This window comes from Triturus cristatus, chromosome 5_2, assembly GCF_964204655.1.
Source record: "Triturus cristatus chromosome 5_2, aTriCri1.1, whole genome shotgun sequence".
Lineage (NCBI taxonomy): Eukaryota > Metazoa > Chordata > Amphibia > Caudata > Salamandridae > Triturus > Triturus cristatus.
Window position 1 is genome coordinate 712,280,044 of NC_140588.1, and position 22,042 is coordinate 712,302,085.

A 22,042-nucleotide genomic window follows, 5' to 3' on the forward strand; every position below is an offset into this window, starting at 1 on the left:
AAATCACAATTGTCTCTAAGGAGTTTTAGCTTAGAAAACTCAAGGATAAAATCAAATTGTTTAGACCGGACATTGGGCCTTGTGCCTATGAAGGAGAACCCATACAATTGTATGGATATTGCTTGGGTTTGATCAAATACAAACAAAGGTAAACAAATGCAAAAATGTATGTATCTCAGAAAGGGAACAGCATATTGAGTTGGTTCCATCAAACGGATTTAGGTGTAATACTTGATCCCAATAGTTGCCCACCCATAAAAATGAAAGAGGATTTCAATGTGAGTGAAATGGAAATGCATGGTGGGACGAATCATGAATTGGTACAAGAATTGAAGCAAGCTTCCCTCTGGTTTTCCAAGACAAGCTTTGCTGTCTTCGTCACTACGTACATCATGTACGGTTGGTGGATGGAGCCAAACTACTATGTGGGAATATTCAAAATATTCCGATAGCTGTACGTGAGGAAATAAGTTTGGAACTGTAAAAGCTTAAGAGTTAGGGCATAATTGAGGAAGTGGAAGGTACAGAGTGGCTAGCTCTGGTAGTTGTAGCCTAAAAGGCAAATGGAAGTTTGCCTTATGCCATCGAATAAACATGTGATTGTAGACAGGTACCCTTTGCCAAATATCTCTGATATGCTGATGTTGCTATGTGGAGCGAAGGTTTTTTCCACCATTGACTTAACATCGACATATCATCAGATCTGTCTTGATGAAGTATCCAGAGACCTCATAGCTTACATTCGACCCTTTGAAACACTTAGATATGGGTAGGCTGCCCTTCTGTTTAATATCTGCAGCTCAGCTGCGTTCCAAAGGGCTTTAGAGATGGTATTGAAGGGTCTTGAAGGCATAAGAATTTATCAAGATAATGTGCTGTTCTTTGGGAAAGACATTCCTGAGCCTGATTGAAGGGTACAGGTTTTGGAAAAACTTGGTGAGTTTAACCTGACTATCAAAGTGGAGAAATGCAAATTTCGTAAAAACTCTATAGATTATCTAGGACACACCATCACCCGGGATGGTATCTTGCCCAAAGAAGATCTTGTTGATTCCATACAGAAGCTTAAGTCTCCGTCCAATAAAGAAAAATTGATGAGGTTTATTGTGTCAATATGAGAAACGGAGTGGACTTTGGATCAAATGATGGGTGTGAAGCAGAGTTTAGAGAAATAAAGCAGAGATTAAGCAAAGCTCTTAAACTGAAAAATTTCGACCCCAGGTGCAAGTCCATAATTACTGCCAATGCCAGCATGAATGGCTTAGGTGCAGTCCTGCAGAAAGGTAGATACAGTTCTGAAATAGCATTCTTATTCTTGTCGTGAGCTCTCAAAGATGCTAAATTACGGTACTCCATCATAGAGAGGGAAACCCTAGTCGTACATTGTGTTGTAAAACTTAAGAACCTCTTGTGGGGTAGTAGCTTTGACATACATGCAGATCGCATGCTTCTCTGTGAGATTTAAAAAAATGAAAGGAATTGACACTGTATCTAGCAGAAAAACAAAGTGGGTGGTTGCTCTGCAAGAATTCAACTTTGAGGTGAAATACATACCAGGGGGGAGAACAGAGTGGCAAACACTTTGTCAGGGTTAGTGCGGGTGAATGTGATCAAGCTTTGCTGAATGATGATGAAGATGATGAAATTCCTTGTGGAATTGAGGACAGTGCCATGAGTGAGAAGGCTGTCAAATCCAAAGTGCAATCAATGGAAATTAGGAACCGCCCCACACGTCCTGGGGAAGAGGTTGATCTAGATATTTCGGGACCCGTTCATGGTGAAGTTTGACAAACATATCTCATAGTTCTCGTTGACATGTACACTAGGTGACCAGCAGTTTTGTTTTCTAGAGGAATCGAAATAAAACATGTTATGAATTTCCTATGGGAGTTATTTGGCAAAGAAGGCGTACCTAGTGTAATACTCACTCACAATGTGGTACAGTTGGTCTCCAGAGAGATGGAAATGTTTTTGAAGAATATGCAATACGTCACAAAAAGTTTGCTTTGTATCACCCTGAAACCAATGGCATGATGCAACGTTTTAACAGTTTACAGGGTGTTAAAGGAGACCATAGCCATGGCTAAGGATAATGGTTTGAATTGGAGGAAGAAAAAGGTCAAGAGGGTTGAGGCATACAGAGTTTCTCCCAACTCAATCACGGGGGAAACTCCTTTTGAATTGTTCAGAGGCAGACAGCCCAACATTCTGGTGGCACCTACATGGGTAAATGACATGGAATTGAGGTCAGGAAAGATAAAGTCAAACAAAGACTGGAAGCTGAGAGAGTCAAAGAAAACAGAGGCCAGTAAAGGTCATTTTGATGTGAGGAAGCCTGTTCAGAAAACAGAAGACAAAGTGGGTGATTGGGTGATGATTAAAAAAACGGTTATGAAAGGGGATGAGTGCGATTGTCAATCCCCTGAGAGTCATTAACGTGTTTACCAATGCAGTTAAGGCAGCAGACTCTCACATTTGGAATCTTAACAAAGTGGTCATCGTCAAAGAAAATCTGTTTCATGGTGGATCTGGGAGTTGTGATCTAGCTGACAAGCATAAGACTCTCATTCCTGTTAGGAGGTCCAATGTAAAAGTTATTCCTCCAACTTATTTAAAAGAACATGTCAATTAAAGCTTAGCAACCTGTATATTTATGTATTTTCTCTTGTGTACATATCTACATGTCGCATCTCAAAAAATGTATAATTTCTTTGTTAATCACTTTCTGTTATTCTGTAGAAAGTGTAATATATTATGTAACTTTTGAAAGGGGTGTACTATCCATGATTACTCATTCTAAGACTAGCTCTGTAATGTCTGAGTAAGCCTTGCCTTTGATGTAGAATGTTTTTAGGTCATATGGAATGTACTGGATGAGATCTTGATACACAAGAGGCTGGGCAGTGGTTGAAGAGGTTGGATAGGACCTTCTGTAAGGAATCAATCAATCAATCAATCCATCAGTCACATTTATAGAGCGCGCTACTCACCCGTGAGGGTCTCAAGGCGCCGAAGGGAGGGGGGGTGCTGCTACTGCTCGAAAAGCCAGGTCTTGAGGTGTTTCCTGAAAGTGAGATGGTCCTGGGTCAGTCGTAGGTGTGCGGGCAGGGAGTTCCATGTCTTGGCTGCCAGGTAGGAGAACAATGTTCCTCCGGTGGTGGTTCTCTGAATCCGTGGGACGGTGGCGAGGGCGAGGCTGGCGGAGCGGAGCTGGCGGGTGGGGTGTAGAACGAGAGGCGGTTGTTGAGGTATTCTGGGCCCATGTTGTGGAGTGCTTTGTGTGCGTGGGTGAGCAGCCTGAACGTGATCCTCTTGTTGACGGGAGCCAGTGCAGGTTCCTCAGGTGGGCAGATATGTGGCTGTGGCGAGGGATGTCGAGGATAAACCTACATCTACTTTTAACCTCCTGTGTCTGGAATTATTAAGCAGGCTACTTGTCGCAGAGTCCCCTACCCACTTTATACCAAACACTGTGGCAGACTGTGTACCATTATGGTATAGAAGGGAATAGTGAGTAGGTTGCTAGATACTATTTTGTTCTCAGTTACACCTTAAATGATAGGTTGGGGAAGGGGTGTTAGAACCACCATCAGTCAGAATTACCCTTTGTATCTACATTTGTATTTTCTATCATCACAGACGTCTTATGTTATATATATATCTATATATATATATATATATATACATATATTACACCAAGCCCTCTCTCATATGTTTTTACCACTCATAAGAGAAAATACACCATTATAACTATTGATGAAACAATAAAAAACAAAATACAGTCTAGAGAGAAACAGCATCCCCCTGTTAAAGGGTAGAGACTGAAAACAGTCGATTCGTTCAACAGCAGAAAATAGAAATGGTCTCAGACCATCATAAATCACTTTTAGGTGACAGCTCCTTAATTCACGGAGCTCTCCTCTGAATTAGTAATTGTCTTTACAGAAGTTATTTCACTGTAGCAGGGAGGCTGGAGTAAATGTAGATCTAACACATACATTACAAGACTCCTTTAATGGAAAACACAGAAGCGAAAGCAGTACTGTGACATAGCACCTAATATATATACCATACATATACATTCTGTTAGACCTGACATCCTTGGCGTGGGTTTTTCCCCTATCTTTTGCCTCTGCTACCTGGATTTTTGATGCTGTGATGGATTTCGTTTTTGCTGGTTTAGATGCTTTGGACACTCTGCCACTGCTAATCAGTGCCAGAGTGTAAGTGCTCCCTGTGTAAAATATCAAATTGATTGGATATACCTGATTGGCATATCTGTATCACCATGAAGTCCCTAGTAAAGTGCACTGTGTGTGCCAGGGCTGGTGATGACAGATGCTACTAGTGGGTCTGCAGCGCTGATTGCGCCACCCACCTGTGTAGCCCTAAAACGGTGTCTAAGGCCTGCCACCGCAGGCCTGCCTGCAGTCCCCGGACTGCCATGTCCTCCTGGCCAGTGTCCACACTGACCGGGCCTAACCCTTCCCTTTTTATACACGTCAGTCATCCCTATGGAAGGCCCAAGGTACCCCCCTGGGCAGGGTGCAATGTATGTAAAAGGTAGAGCATGTACTAGTGCAGGTAACATGTTCTGGTAGTGAACAACGGCCATTTTTTGTGTTCACTGCTGCAAGATTATCTTGCTCCATAGGCTAACATGGGGGAGGCTGGTGCCAATGGCTATCCGCCTATCTTCTCATAGGAACAAGATAAGACATGAGTGTTTGATATCCCTGAGCTCAGCATTTAATAACACATCTTTTAGGAGAGGTTGTTTTTAAATCCTGAGTTGGAGAATAGTACTTTTTAGAGAGTAGCTGTTCTCTTGTCTGACCCTTCTGTGTGCCTGGGCGTGCTTGTGGATTGACTGTCTGGCTTGAGAGTGACAGGGGCTGGGGATCCCCCAGGAGGTTGGCTGAGTCAGCCCTCTGCTGAATGGCGACATTTGCAAGGAGAGTGGAGGGAGGAGATAGCACCTGGGAGTGAATAGAGCTGTGCCTGCCTGCCAAACTGCTGGCTCCACCTCCTGCTGGGCGGCTGACGACTCTGCCCCTCACTCTGAAAAGAATGTAGAAGCCAGGAAAACAAAGTGCTCCAGCAACACCCAGAACTGGATCAGACCGGGCTCAGGACCCACTTGCACAAAGACTTCAAAGACTTTTAGGGGTATAAGTACAAGACCCCTGACAACAGATTTTTAGATTCTACCATCAAGAGGAACCTCTGCTGAAAGACGGACCGCTGAAGAACCAAAGGAAGATTGCCTTGCTGTGTGCTCTAAGGGCTGACCTGTTCTGCTGTACAACTGAAGCTGAGGAGGAGAAGGGGTCTTGCTGTGTGCTGACCCTACCCACTTGACCAAACAAGACTTTGCTGTGTGCTGTGTCTTAAACCGAATCTCCAAGGGCCTGAGAAGAGCTGGCCTCCTGTTTCGCAACCCAGGGATAGAAAGGTTGCCAAGAACTCAAGACTCCGCTGTGTCCCCCCTGCGCTGCTGTGTGCTGCAGGGACCGTGGACTGTTCTACCAAGTTTCTCAACATCTGCTTGTGAAGTGGGCTGGCTGCTCTCTGTCTTGCTGGAGAGTGCCGCACTGACCCGGGCCTGACACCGGTTGCCGCATCAAGAAGACCGACGTGCTCATCGGCACGTGCCTTGCCGCGACCCGGAGGCCTGAAGCAGATCGAGAGTCGTACTTCCCTGCTTTACGAAGCCGCACTGTGAGTGGCTGACTCCGGTGACGTCGACATCGTCACTGGGGGCTCGTCGAGGGAGTTGTGGAAACCTTGCATCGAACAGCCAGAGGAGCGCTTTTACAACGAGCGCAGCGACACCGCCGGAGCAACGTAGCTGCCTAAACAACAAGAGCCTACGAACTGATTCATTCTCAGTGAGTATCGAATCACGCAAGAGACTAGAGACTATCGTCTTAAGATCCCGACCAACCAAGAAAGCGAATATAGTGTAAACCTGTGATGCTTGATTTCAACTGCGGAAACTAGATAAAGATATATTATTTTTGATATAACTCACTTGTGTGGTCTAAGTTTGTGGTGCGCGGAGGGGGGATCATTGTGGTGTCTACGTGCAAATACCTTACACATTGCCTTGGGGATAAGCCTGTCTGCTCGAGCCAAGCTACCTAGAGGGTGAGCAGGGGTTATCTACCGTGTGTGTCCTTGTACCCTGACTAGAAGCAAGGGTCCCTATTTGGTCTAAGGTGTATACCTCTGCCAACTAGAGACCCCCAGATCTAACACATTCCATTGCGTGAAGCCAGCTATGTCCAACTAACATATATACCAGCTTCTTTGGAAAGAAAAGCGACAATACATACACAGTTATACTGTTTCCCATCCCGATGATGTTATAGTTTTAGTTTATAATTTCCATCTCAGATGTTCAAAGGACATTGATGACAATCACAAATCTCTTTGTTACCTTCGTTTGGCCTGATGTCCTTTTCATCTGGTGTGTAACCAATTGCAGCAAGGCCCAGCCGGTTCATCCATCTAATAAAGACACAAAGAGAGAGGCTTAGCAATATTACCAAGGATGGTTTGAGTAAACTCAGTGGGGAATGCTGCTGGAGGAGGTAGTGCATCCACAATATGGTAAAGACAACTTCTCTCGAAATACTGAGAAACAATTTTTTAAGGCGATAGATGCAATGTTCATGCTTACATAGATTCTCACATTTCAGGGGTTTCATAAAAACCACAGGGGTGTGCATATAAATCTACACAGATTATCTCAGCCATTCTACTCTTGTTTAGTTACTCCGGTGAATTGTTGCCCCATGCAGCTAATTTGCAGGATATGCCCTTTCACACACTCATGTTTGTACAACTCCCTTCATCTACTGTTACGATACTTTTACACAAATTGTACAAACTAAGGGCCTCGCTAAAATTCTGATACTGGTGATTCAGGAATACTGTACCTGTATTGCCACAAAAGGAATCACCAATCCCATAGGTACGGATAACTGTAATTCCGGATTTGGGCCTGTAAAGGTAATTCTGAATGACTTGTCATGAAGTTCTGAGGTTAGACTTTTCTGCCACTAAAGGTAAAGGTGCAAATTAAGGGGTGAAAAACTGTGGGGAAGGATTGTGAATACTCACAAAGTTCAACCTGTGAAGATGTTTGCCAAGCTGTCAATGGCCACGCATAAGAAATCATGTCTTTTCACCCGTCAATAAAATTGTACCAGCTGAAAATTCACTATACTTGCACATTCTTTACACTTATGAGGTCCATCTGCTGGTTCAAATTCCCGCATGCTGTGAATCAGGATGGCCTATTTGCACCCACAGATGTTGCTTTGATCAAATTTGGTAAGCAAAAAGTATGTTAAATCGAAGGCAGTATCACAGTTGAGACCATGGACACCTAACTTGCCCCTTGTGACCCCTGGCACTGCCTTTGCTTCCCCCCCTGGTCTCAGAGATGGCAAAATCAGTGCAAGGAATACAGTGACAGCTTGTCCTTACAGATGTTGCTTGGGGCTCTGCCCTGGTTGTTTTTAGTCATTTTTTATTACACTAATAGTTATTACATTAGTCACTTTTAGTTGAGTAAAACATGGAGCACAATTAGGTGGAACATGACCTTCTCTAGGAACTGAGGTGAGTAACAAAATGTTTTAAAATGTCTATTGCGTGTGCGCTCGCACGTGCGATTCTGTTTACCTGAAGGAGAGTGTATGTAAGTGTGAATTTGAGTGTGATTGAAAGCAAAGGTCAAAGGGCATGTGATTTCACTTCCACTGCCGCAGGCATTTTGGTGAATTGATGTTAATGGTAGAGATGTATAGAGTTAACAAGGGTGAGTTGCTTCAAAGTTCCAATTTCAAAGGGAATCTAAGTCAGTGCCTAATTTGAGCAAGTAGTTAGTGGGGCCCACCGCCACTCATTTTTGGAGCCAGGGACCTATTTTTCATTTAGCAAACTGACCAAGAAGAAGAAAGTGAGAAACACACAAAATGGAAAAGGAGGGGAAACAGAATGATGGTAAAACAGCGATAACGGGAGAAAGCAGGGCTGAAGAAGAACCAGCAAGAGTGAAGTAATGGGTCAGGGAGTGTATGGTGGTGGGTGACAGAGTCAGGAAGTATATTCAAGACCATACAGCCTTGGTATTTGACAACCTCAACATTCGGCAGTGCTGGTCGTTGGATTCTGAGAAAAACGTTGGGTACCTGCACCTAATATTTTACAAATTAAAAAATGATCTAAGTGCTTCACAATCACTCACATAACACAAATTCTACTTGGTCTGTTATGTAAGAGGAATAAGGCACAAAATATTTATATTATTTATTAAGCCCTACCACAAACTGAGAGGCATTTGAAGAGGTATTTCAATACCATTTTATTTTAAAAGCATTCAACAGTACTTTGTAAGTCATTATTCCAAATGTGCAAAGATGAAAAGAACTTCATAGAAATAGAAAAAGGTATCAAAACCCAGATATTACAATTTTGACATAGCCTCATGAGTTTGTCTGTGTGTAAAAGCTCAACATATTATATCAGTTCTTTTCATGAAGCAAAGGCAAGAGTTTTTATTTCTTCAATTAAAAAACACATTTCGATATAGAGGCATAAATTACGATTTATGAATAATGAAGACTGTTAAGTTAACTCAAAACATTCCACTAAAATGAAATGTGGCATTCAACATTGATGAACTCCACTTGAAATAGCTAATCTACAAATGAGTGAAATCAAACCAAACATATACCTTACCCTCTCTTTTTGCTCTATATATTCATACGTGTTCTACCAGTAGCTTTGCATGCAGTACATGTCAGTTGTATCTGCATTTATTTAAGAAACGTGTATCCGTGTTGATAATATCAGAAATCTATATGTACACTTATGACAGAATTTACCTTTATTATGCCTGCTTAGAATTCACAAATGGATTCCTTGCAGGCACATATCCACAAATGAGCGCAAATTTCTTTGCCCAAGTGTAACAATAGCCCCCCCAGCCCCGTAGGCGCGGGGGAGGGCTCGGAGCTCCAGGGGACCCCCTCCAGCACTGTGCACGAGCAGTAGAGCCTCTGTGAACTTTGAGGGTTCCCCCTCTAGTTTTGTCACACCACTGAAATTAATCTGCAAATCTTCTCATTCAAGGGGTGGGAAGTGAATATTCCAAAGGCATGGTTCGCCTTGGAAGATTGGTAGAAGTCACAATCAGATACAGTTGTTGGCATTCCCAAACATCCTCTCTGATCCCTTTCCACCAAGGGAATGGTTGGATATATACTCCCGCACAGGGCTGGAGTGCTGGAGTAACTCCCCTTCCAGTGTGGGAAGGAAAACATATTACCTCCACATTTGTTGGCGGTGCAGGGGGAAGAGCTTTTTCCACTGGAATTTTATTTTTAAATATGCATTCCCTCGTGTGCAGAGTTCTTTGCTATGGAGAACTCCACACGTGAGGAATAGGAGCTCACTGTAAAAGTCAACTGGCTATGCCAGGATTACGCCTGTGAACCTACGGCTGGTGCAGCTTTCCAGGTATACTCTGTGGAATGTTGGTGAACAGGAGTAAGCAAGAAAGTATGTGCAGGCAAAGATCTACCCCAGCACTTTTCTGACTATTGTTTATGAATAATTCCCATAGCGTCTAACATGCTAATTTCAACAGAGCAGTTGCTTTTATGCTTCATTTAAGTTTAAAATGCTTCTTGAAAATCTGTGCCTATCTACGATCTTACTTATGTTATGACATGGGACCTGATTCTAAAAAAGAATATGGGATGTTACATCGCATGCGGTACAATGCATGCGATTATACCGCGGTCGTTACAATGACTGCATTGTTACAATGCAGACCATTAAATCGCAAGTCGTTTCTACGACTTGCTGTGGGGGGGGCACTGGAATTTACTATTCCAACTCCAGCATGTGCAACAGTAGGGAAGGTGTGGGAATAGTAAATTATACTAGTCCTTAGTTTACAGCGCCCCCTTCAGCAGGTCATAGAAACGACTTGCGTTGTTATGGTTAGAGTTGTAACAATGCGGTTGTTGTTACTGTAATCGCATGCATTGTACCACATACGATGTAAACGCTGCTTCCCTCTAAAAAAATGCATACTTCAGAGTATTCTAGACCTTTGCCTAAGATTTGAATTAGTTTGCCCAAGCTAAAAATGTACAGACCCAGCAGAGTACTCAATGGAAATATATCCAATTCATATAATTTCAGGCACAATCCTTGTCTTTTGTGCATACTTCCAAAGATTGTCTGGACAATCTGCTAGAGTACTCATGGCAGAAATGTTCAAAACATGTTCTTTTCTTTTTTTTTGCTCTATTACCAGCATTCCACTTGAAATATGGTGTTGTACCCCTAGCTTTCCTCCATGGCTGCCCACAACCTTCTGCTGTTCACTAACATTCTAACATTTTTATTGTCACCCCCACTCTTTGTCCAGTGCCTAGCTGTAGTATTATTGCAATGGATCACAATCATTCTTGTAGACTACTACACTAGTTCATGTGAGAATGAAAAGGTGAAAATATCAGTTGATTCTGATATAACAGAGATTTTTTCTTGCAAATCTGTATTTGCACTCATAGATTGTGTGTGCTCAAACATCTGTGGAATGGCTTCCTGTAAATCCCACAGCATAGCGCCCAGTAACAAACACTTGTCCACCCACTCACATCCCTATCCCCAATCACTTATCCCTGGTTCATTCCCAAGTTAGTAACTAGTTGTTTACACCGGAAGTTGCACAAACCGGACATATTATAGGAATGAGAACCCGATCTGAGGTGAGACAAGTCACACTACAACACTTCCAGACCCTATCTTATTTGCAGCTTACATCCTTGCTGGCTTGTACTCATATCTCATAGCGCTATGCAGCAATTTGGATTATAATAACATGTGACGATCTTGTAATGTAAAAAACCCAATAAAATGGTTTACAAAAAAAGAAATCCTTCACATATATTGAAGAGGTAGCAATGGCATTCTGAATGTGGACTTTAGGATGTACGGCTAGAATTACAAATGCTGGATTTGCAAACAGGGGCCAAAATTGCACACCTACTTTCTGTGAATTCAATGAGATTTTTTGAATCTGCCTATACAGTAATAGGTCGGTTTGCAAAATCACCATTTGGAGTTGGTCGCAATCTGATCAATCTCATGAATATTAACGAAGTAAGTTGCAAATTGTGACTTACTCCAATTGGATGCGATAACAGAGATAGTGGCCTGCTGGGGTCAGCAGACCAGCATGTCTGTGATCAAATTTAAATACCTTTTTTTTAACAAAGAAGCAGCTAATTTTCCTTAAAATAAACAGGGATGCATGTAAATAAAAAGGTTTACTTTTAAAAAAAAGGTTTGAGAGCTGGCCGTGGTTCTCTGGATCACTACCTACTGCCCAACAAATCATATTTTAACATTCACAAAGGTAAATGAGTGACAAGTGATGCCTTCCCCTTTGCGAATGGGTTGACACCTCATTTGATGAGTCTGCAACCCAAATTGTAGTTGTAAACCATGGATAAACTGCATTGCGAATCTCATTTAGGACAGGCACCCTAAACAAATCATGATTTGTTTTGCACTTCTAAACCCAATTTTGAGGTTTGGTGAACATTCAATGATTTACAAAATGGGTTGCGTACGTATTAAAAACCCATTTAGTGGTCGCAAACTCTGTGATTTAGCAGCTCAGATGGTTTACAACTGATAAATGGCTTAGTACACCTAGCCCATAGTATCCTCCAAATAATTAATCATAGAGACAGAGACCAATAGTAAGGGCTTCTTGGGAAATGCTGCACTTGTAAGTGGCTGTATATATTCTAGTTAATAATCGCATCCAAATCAATGATTGCATCTTTGTATTGAACAAGCATAAATGGCCCTCTGATGACAACAATAACCAGTGGGCATAAGTATTAATGAGTTATGCAAGTACATGCTATTGTACTTTAAAATATGCCTCCTGTTATAAGCAGATAACTTATATATATAAAGGAAAACTATATATTACACACAAGATACATGTTTTTATCAGATCATGTCAAACTTGCTGCTCCACTGTCCATAAAGGTGCATTTATATATATAGGGTTGCGCATATATATATTTTAATTACAGTTATTTGAAATAATGAAAAATGTACCACATGATAAACATGGACAGCAGACCATGTAAATATTGCCACTTCATTGTACATATAGGTATTTATAGAGAGGTTTAATCAAGCGAACATAACTTTTCCAATCATTTGTGTACATATATGTATGTATAAATGATTTACATTTTGCTTTAAAAAAAAAAACTTTTGTCCTTTCCATCCTTCCTCCCTTTGTTTCATTCCAAACTTTTCTGACTACTATGAACTCCCAAACACAGTTCTCAAACTTTCACCCCTCCTTTTTAGCCATGCCACCCAACTAAAAAGCACACACAACCACTACTTTAAAAAAATGTACTACTGCCCCTTTTCAAATCCATTCCTATCTTTCTATCCTCACTCCAAACTCTTCTTTTCAAATTAATTTTGATCATCCCATACCTACTCTAATCTCTACATAACACTCATGAAATCAAGAGCACAAACCTAATATAACTATTGCACAAGAAAATTAAAAAAGAAACATTTGTACTAACCTACTAACTATTAGTCTTGGATTTTGGAATAGTGTGTTACTTGCTAAAAAAGCACTTCAATGCCTCGAGTGCTATATAAATACATGTACAATTACAAATGTTGCATGAGGAATCTCATACAATTTATGTAAGTTGTTTCTAGTCACTGACTTTCTATTTGCTAAGGAAAAACTGTTATATTAGATTCCAAAGCAACACTTGTCTACAGAGCTTCCTAGCTTAGCACATAATGAATAAAACTGTGTTTCGTCTACATGTAAAAAAAAAATAAATACTGAAAATCACTCAAATTGATCATGTATAGTTATCATCACCAATCAAACCACAAAGTAAGTTCAGGTCTTCTTCACAAAAAGATTCCTTCTTTGGGTGCGTTAGTATGGAGGTGGTGCTGACTGGTCAGTTTCAGTGGTTAAGCTATAGCCTCACACACACACACACACACACACACACACACACATACACACCCGCACGTACACACATACATTAATTACTGCAGCGCAAAGTACAAATTCAAGTTTATTACCTCAGAACAGTGCAATTGACATTAGAAAAACACTTTTTAGTGCCTCATAGATTGCATGTAATTAAGCTTTTTATGACTCTGTTGAGGGAGGAGAGGAGCATAATGAACCACTTCAGACTTACCCTCTCGTGTGTCATGGTCCTACTACACATTTAAGAATGGTAATAAATACATTTTGCACTCTGCAAATCTGCATATATACTAATTTATGATATATATTATGTTACAAAAAAAACATAAAAATTCACTGATATAACCAAAGGTTACAGGGACGTTAGAGTTATGTTCACATTTTGCCCACACAAAACAATAGAAATCCAGCAGTTATAGTTATACTTATCTGAAGAAACTATAATGTGTGCTGTTAAGTAACTTTAGACCACAAGTTTTAGTTACTTAACATAAGTATACATATGGCTGCTGAATTTCTATGGTTTTGTGTGGGTGAAAAGTGAAAGGCAACTCTTGGTCCAGAAATCGACCTTTCTGTTATTTGGTGTAAATCCATTCAGTAATTTAAGTGTTATTAAAAGAAATTCAAATTTGTACATCTAGGGACGTGAACCCTCCTCGAACCCTTCTGATCTCATGCAGAGATCTGATTCAAACAGGAAGTGTTGGCATTCATCCTGGTACACGGCCTCAACCGAGTCCCAAACAGAAACCTAAAAAAGGAGGAAAAAAAAGAAGGGGGCACAGTAGGAATACCCTGGCCCCATAGCCTTGGTCTTAGGGTCCCAGACCCCGCCAGCGCTAAAAAAACATTTTCCAAAAAAACATACTGGGGAAAATCAAAAGGATTTGCAAATTCGAAGCAAAAACAAACTATACTCCACAAGTATTCAACATATTTTACTGCCAAAACCACACACACAGTCTAGATATGTCTGTGCTGTGATATTTTAATAAAGAAGAAAAACAACGAATTTCAGCCATGAATCGGCCTTGATCGTGGGTTTTCCACCATTGCAGAAAACAAGTACATAGGAAGTGCTACCATAAACATAAACCATACCAGTGCAAAACAATAATGCAGCCTTGGAGAATTCACAGCCATTTTTTAATAGCCCCGATATCTGATTTAGTTAATTAATGATAAATCAAATACTGTTAAATCTCATACTTAAGAGAATTCATTATTAATTGTCACTGATGTTCTGCCATCAAATTAATGAATTAAAAAACCATTCATCTAAATATTTGATGTCAACAAAAACATATACATAAACAATTCTCTGCCAATTTGAAACAGTCCCAATAATTGATTTAGTCCATTAACAATAAGTGGCAAACTGCTAAATGTCATACTTGCAACAATGATTTGCTAACTGCCACAAATGTCCTATTATCAAAAATCATGAGTATCATACAATTATTATGAAATTTTGATATCATGGTGATGTCAACAAAAACATGTACATGAGCGTAAATAATCAATGGGTGTTAGCAGTGCAGGTACCTCAAAGAGTTATTTTTTAGCCACATTTTGCTTACTCAGCATGGACAGGGGGCAAATATCAAGCAACGGGGCACGACCAATAGCACAAGGCAGGAATGGTAAAGAAAAAAGCAGATGAGAAGAAGCAGAAGGAGGAAGTCAAATGGCAAAACCCCATGTAACTAATGACAAAGGGTCAGGAGAAAGCCAAATAATGATCAAATGGTTATCAATTCAACACAGCAGATGCTGAATAAGACTGAACTTAGTGTATTACCCTTTAGTCTCTCATTTTGCCTCACATCAACAATTCATTATGTACAGAGTAGGATAGATCTGTTTAAATTTGTATGTACACTCAAGTTCAGGAAATGGTACAATTCAAAGGAAAGGCTTGGAGGTAAGGACGTTCATGATAAATTGATACCATCTAATTTAGATAATGAGATGTGGATACACTTCTGACCCTGACTGAATTGTATGATGATGTGAGGGGAGTAGGGGACTCCTATCTAAACTTGGATGACTTAAGGGTGGAAGTAGCCTGGCTGGTGACCCCAGTGACCCTAGATGGGCAGCGCCACAGGCATCATTTCTTCACCTGGCATGCTACTGCCCAAGAGTGGCAACTTTCTGGAAGGAAGTATTTCAGACTATTCAGTCAATAACTGAAGCACACATTAATTGCACATCTCTAGTAGGCTTACTAGTATATGTTAAAGATGTCCCAACAGACACCCGGAGGCTCAGGGCCATGTTGCTTCTCCTGGCCAAGTTTACAGTGGCCATGGATTGGGGTAGAGGACTGACGCCAAGGGTGGAAGACTGGTTATGGGATGCCGTTCAGTGCTCCAACCAATCGTCACATTTTTGGGACATGATGCCACCAAGGTCCAATCCTGGAGACATTTTGGAACCCTTACTTGCTTATTGAGATCAGAGACTGTAAGATAATACACATTGTTGCTTACAACGCCGGTGGAGAAACAGGAGAAGTTTAACCGCCACTTAATGTACTGGCATGTACTGTGAAATGTCAATTGATCTGTTCACTTGAGGAGTTGTGAATGTCAAAATCTTAGCCCAATGCATAATGGATAATATATTTGCCTATTGCTGTATTGCTTTTGCCTTTCTTTGCTGGTCCTCTTTTCTCTTCTTTTCCCTCACATGCTCCTAGTTCTATAATGCCACTGGCTGCATCTATGTGAAATGTCACTTGTAATGCTATAAAACGTTAATAATTTTTTTAATAAAAAAACAAAATAATGTTAGTAGGTGTAGATAAGTAGTTGTCCTACATTTTGAGAGAAATTAAAAGGACCGTATTATGTTTCTGCTGCTACAGTTACTGTCATGATGGATGGTTCATTTCTTTGAGCTACTATGAAAATCACCAATTTCCAGTAGGACTACAAAGGCAGGAACCCTTCTACTTAACAAACCTATGATTCTGTTGCTCCTGCTTGCTCTATATAACTCATATGTTACAGCAAACAAATGATGGACGAAATGCTGACAATGCAAACATTCTCCCCCAGTCAAAAGATCTTGGTTAAATCCATTGTTCTTTTGCCCACTGCGCCACCCCAGTTAGGACCTAGCCATATGCAAATCAGTCTTGACCCTGTGCCCCATGGGAACAGTCCAGACTAAACTGCCAGGCCAGGTCCTCCCTGGACCAGAAACAAGCATCCTGGGACCGGTTTCAGGGTATGTCACCCTTCTTCAGCCAGGCTAGCTTGATTCCAGTGGCACAGTGAGCAAAGGACCCACGTCTGGGCATACCCATCCCACTTAGGGCGAAAAGTGTTACAGCAAACAAATGATGGACGGAATGCTGACAATGCAAACATACTCCCCCAGTCAAAAGATCTGGGTTAAATCCATCATTCTTTTGCCCACTGCGCCACCCCAGTTAGGACCCAGCCATATGCAAATCAGTTTTGACCCTGTGCTCCATGGGAACAGTCCAAACCGAACTGCCAGGCCAGGTCCTCCCTGGACCGTAAACAAGCATCCTGGGACCGGTTTCAGGGTATGTCACTCTTCAGCCAGGCTAGCTTGATTCCAGTGGCACAGTGAGCAAGGGACCCACGTCTGGGCATACCCATCCCACTTAGGGCGAAAAGTGTTACAGCAAACAAATGATGGACGGAATGCTGACAATGCAAACATTCTCCCCCAGTCAAAAGATCTGGGTTAAATCCATCGTTCTTTTGCCCACTGCGCCACCCCAGTTAGGACCCAGCCATATGCAAATCAGTCTTGACCCTGTGCCCCATGGAAACAGTCCAGACCGAACTGCCAGGCCAGGTCCTCTCTGGACTGGAAACAAGCATCCTGGGACCGGTTTCAGGGTATGTCACCCTTCTTCAGCCAGGCTAGCTTGATTCCAGTGGCACATTGCTCTCCATGCCCCTGAAATCAAGCTATCCTGGCTGAAGATGGGTGAATCCCCGAAACTGGTCCTAGGATGCTTGTTTCCAGTCCAGGGGGGACCTGGCTTGGCAGTTCGGGCTGGACTGTTCCCATGAGGCACAGGGTCAAGACTGATTTGCATATGGCTGGGTTCAAACTGGAATGGCAGGGTGAGCAAAAAAACAATAGATTTAGGCCCAGATCTCTGTACTGGGGTGAATGTATGACATTGTTCTGCATTCTGTCCATCAACTGTTGTTTTTGCATTTGTCACCCCGAGTGGGACGGGTATGCCCAGATGTGGGTCCCGTGCTCTTCATTCCACTGGAATCAAGCTATCCTGGCTGAAGAGGGGTGAAACCCCGAAACCGGTCCTAGGATGCTTGTTTCCAGTCCAGGGAGGACCTGGCTTGGCAGTTCAGGCTGGACTGTTCCCATGAGGCACAGGGTCAAGACTGATTTGCATATAGCTGGGTTCAAACTGGAATGGCATTGTGAGCAAAAAAAAGATGGATTTAGGCCCTGATCTCTGTACTGGGGTGAATGTATGACATTGTTTTGCATTCTGTCCATCAACTGTTGTTTTTACATCCATATAATTCACATACTGCTGCATATTAGGCTTTTATATGATCTATGTGGCAGGACTTACAATTTTGTTCTGTGCAGAATGGGTTTTTAAGATACTGCGAATTTCAGCAAATGAGAAGGGCATTTCAGCAAGAAACTTGGAAGTCTGGGATTGTAAAATAAATTGGAGTCACTGGGGTACGAAAAAGAAAAGGTGAAAGTAGGTTTAAACTGCCCAAGTGGCTTTAAACAAGAATCTACATTTGTACCTAGTGTGCCTTATGACCTAATTGATGCCTTTCACGATATGGTCACATGTGATCTCGAAATGCCGAGAAGGAGTGAAAAGAGTGGTAGGTTAAATTTGCAAGGAATCAGATGAAGGCCTAGAAAAACTTGCAGAGTGAAAAAGATATGGTGATTAGTCATTCTGATAAAGGATGTGATGGGGTTATCTTACCTAAATGTATGTACATGGAAGGGGGCATGTGACAGTTGAGTGATCCTGCTTGTTATGTGTGTGTGGGTAGGGAGAAAGTGAGATGCACTAACACTAAATATAGTGAGCTACTTTAGGACTGAAGAGAGAAGGGATACCTGTAATGTGATGAGTTCTTCTTTCTTAAATGTGAACATCTGAGAATCCCCATCCTATACTTATTACCCAAAATACATAAAAACATAGTGACACCCCAGGAAGACAGATAGTCTTGACTATTATAAGTCTCCTGGAGAATACTTCTCGGTACATTGATTTCTTTCTACGCCCATTTGTGATAGCATTACCATCTTATGTTAAAGATACCCGTAACTTCATGACCAGAATTAAGGGTATTTTGTGGGAGCAAAACTTTCTTTTGATCATGTTGGATGTAAGTAGTCTGTACTCCAAAAGCTGGCATGAGTGTGGAATCAGGACCTGCAGGCATTTCTCATGAGAAAGATCTTTGTCCTATCTCCTCCACAATTAAGTGTTACTTGACATGTTACACTTTTATCTGACAAACAATTACTCTTTGTTTGACAATCAAGTACACAAGCAGCTCCAAGATACAACAATGGAGACCTGCCTTGCCCCAGTTATGCCAATCTATTTATGGGCTGGTGGAGGGAGCAGATCCTTAGCCAATGGTGCCTTTATGGAACATCAACATTAAATGAGACAGTGCACGCAAAAGTAATGAAAGGTTAAACAAGGTATGCAAATTAGGAGAGCTACATTGTAACGGAGCATGCCGGTCTCCGTGAATAAACTGTAGAAGAACCAGGGAAGTGAAGTTGCCTAGAAACGGAGTGCTGAATCCATAAATGCCTGTGGGCCAAATCTCACTAATTTCTTACATTCATATAAATTGATTTCAACAACAAATTTATGTGGATTTAGAAACAAATAATGTATCTATTCCAATCAAATTTTCTGTACAGACTCCATTCAACACTAAAGCTGACAACTGTGTCTTGTATCAATACCGATCAATCCCAATGCATTTCGGGTGGCACCCACTTCATCAGGGATCACTGCAAAAAACAACATATGTATGCGTATACATGTAACTCTAGTATCTTAAATGAAATCATCAAATTTCACCATTATTATACACCAAACGCATGGGCTGCAATACATAAAGAATCAGTTGCAAAACATAAATTACCTGCAGTTACATTAAAACCAATTGAGAGCTTAAGAAGAACCAACGTCGAGAAAAACAAAACTCTTGCGCTGCTCTGGCCAGTGAGTAGCTTATCATGTATGATACTTTGACTATGACTTCTAGTGCTGCCGTCTGTATCATGCAGGGAGTGAGACTGAAGTTTGAGTAGGTCGTTGTTACTTATTGATATAAATATTGTGAGGGGATAATCATTGTATTTCATGTACAAGGTATGGTTGCCTGGTCCTTGTGCAAGGTATAGATAGTGGTGTTAACCATAACTTGCCAATTTCAATGTTTTTTGGGGATTTAAAGTGTAACCAAAACTATCCTTTAACTTTAGCCTTTTAAGCGAATTTTTCAAACATAGTTTAAGGTCCTATAACCAAAGTTAACCCCAATTTCACATAAAGCTTATTTTTTTCATTTAATGTCATTTTTGTGACCATATAATACATCCAACTACTATGAAATCATACCCTACCCCAATGTGTACAGCCTTTGGTTGTGTGCATTGTGGTTTGATGATAAGAGCAGCCAACATGTTGTGGGCAGACAACCCCTGCTGAACACAACCTTTGGCCATGCGTAGCTGAAGTTGGCTGCAGTTCCTGGCCATTGGCCTCTGATGGGCTGTTAGCCCTTGAAGTAACAGATGCAATTACCAATTTAATGAATGATCTTTCAGACCAGATTTCATATCGCATTACCATTAGAACTATTTATGAGACAAATATGACTATGGTATTGTTTATTGGTTTGAGTATGTGTTTATATTATTTATATAAATATTATGCAGCCATAAGCATTGCATTCAGTGTGCAAGTTATGGTTTCCATTTTGTGTTGTCAACAATCTATTCATGTTCCCCATTCTGCCTAGACTAGGCTGGACTACTGGTTCCACTTGGCTAATGTGCACCATTGGGGCACAGAGGTAACCATACTGCCACGAACCCTATCTGGCCACAGTCCAGTCCTTCTTTAGTTGCAGATCCAAAATGGATGTGGCTCGGACTGCACCTGGAGGTTTCACAGTGGAGCACTTCATGACACGGTGTTCCATAGTCAAGTCCTCGTATCTGTAACTGAATATTTTGCATTGAACACAGGAACGATTTTGACACAGGCCATCCTCTGGGAGACCTTCAAGGCCTTTGTCCATGGGGTATGTATTCCCAACACACAGGTATCCTCCATGATATGTGTGCTCTGCTGCAACGCATTGAGGCAGACCTGCGGGATATAGATCGTCTTGCTGCTTCTGGTGGAGATCCACGACTACGTCACTGCTTCGTATTGTTGACAGTCTCATTACCTCACTTACAGGGAGACTGCATACCTGGGAAAACAGGTCACAGCCTGCCGTTGTTGGGAGGGGGGGATTCAGGCCACACCCTCCCATGACTATTGCTCGCAAACCGATTTCTTAACTATGTCACTGAGCTGCAGGCAAACTCTGTCTTGCTGATCTTGGGCGGTGATGAATTCCTATGTCCAACAATATTATAGGCACCTCTGTGCTTCGTGGGTGCCTGACATCCCTTCTGAGATCTCTTCTTATCTTGATGAGGTTTGGCTCACATACAGTCAGTGAAAGTTTCTCAGTGAACTGATCACTGTAGAGGAAATTGCCAAGGCTATCAATACTCTTGACAGTTCTAAGGTACCAGGGTTAGATGGCCATATTGGGGCCTTCTGTAAAGCTTTCAAGCACAATTAGCTCCTCACATCTTAGCACTGTATAATGGGTCATTAACTACTGGTGCATTACCTGCTTCTTTACATGATGCAGTCCTTACTCTGTTGCTAAAACCAGATAAGGATCCCTGTCTTTTTGCTTCCTATCGACCCCTTTCCCTCTTGGACCGTGAAAATAAAATTTTAGCCAAGGTCTTAGCCACCAAATTGTCTCTCTTAATGGAGCAGATTATCTCTCCTGTTCAATCTGGCTTCATACTCCGTAGGTCTACTTCTCTTAATTTGTGTGCCATCTTTCCAGTACTTAATAAGATCTGCCCATCCACACATGTGGTTATGGCTTTGCTAGATGCTGAAAAAGCATTTGATTCTCTTGAATGGCCCTTTTTGAGAGCAGGGTATTCCTTCTCCTTTCATATCCCTAATCATGTTTTTATACTCCAACCCAGTGGATCGTATACGGGTCAATGATTTGATAACTGAAACATTCCCTATCATTAGAGGGACCAGGCAGGGTTGCCCCCTGTCCCCCCTCCTCTTAAATATTGCAATGGACCCTCTAATTTGCTATATGCAAGAACACCATTCCCATCAGGGTCTTCAACTCACTCACAACCCCCTCCTGCTTTCCTTATATGCAGACGATAAATTGTTATTCATCTGCCACCAGGCAACTGTTCTCCACTTATGCAGGAGATTGTTTGATTCGGCAATCTGTCTGGGCTCCAGATTAACTGGGATAAATCTGATCTTTTCCCCCTAAAAGACTCTGCGCAGCATGCACCCGCAGATTACCCCTTGACGTGGGCTGCAGATGGCACCAAATAGCTAGGCATTTGACTCCACAGAGACAAGGACCAAATATTATAGATTAATTATGGCCCAGCATTGGCAGACCTTGCAACATAAGTCAATTGTTGGATTCAATTGCCCCGCTCTCTTGCTGGACTTGTGGCTATCATTAAAATGGTCATACTTACTTCCCTGTTTGTTATACCTTTTTTAAAACATTCCTATTCCACTTTCACAGACCTCTTTTCCACTCTCTGCACAGTCTCCTCTTCTGCCTTGTCTGG

The 22,042-nt window shown here is 41.6% G+C and overlaps 1 protein-coding gene across 1 annotated transcript in view; it reads right to left on the bottom strand.

Annotated features, from left to right (window-relative positions):
* Nucleotides 1-22,042, bottom strand: part of LOC146829166 (connector enhancer of kinase suppressor of ras 2-like) — a 1,989,112-nt gene that overhangs the window by 231,972 nt on the left and 1,735,098 nt on the right. The window contains exon 20 of the mRNA XM_085606439.1: nt 6,443-6,513. Within this exon, the coding sequence (XP_085462565.1) occupies nt 6,443-6,513 (71 nt within the window). The remainder of the gene's footprint in view (nt 1-6,442; nt 6,514-22,042) is intronic.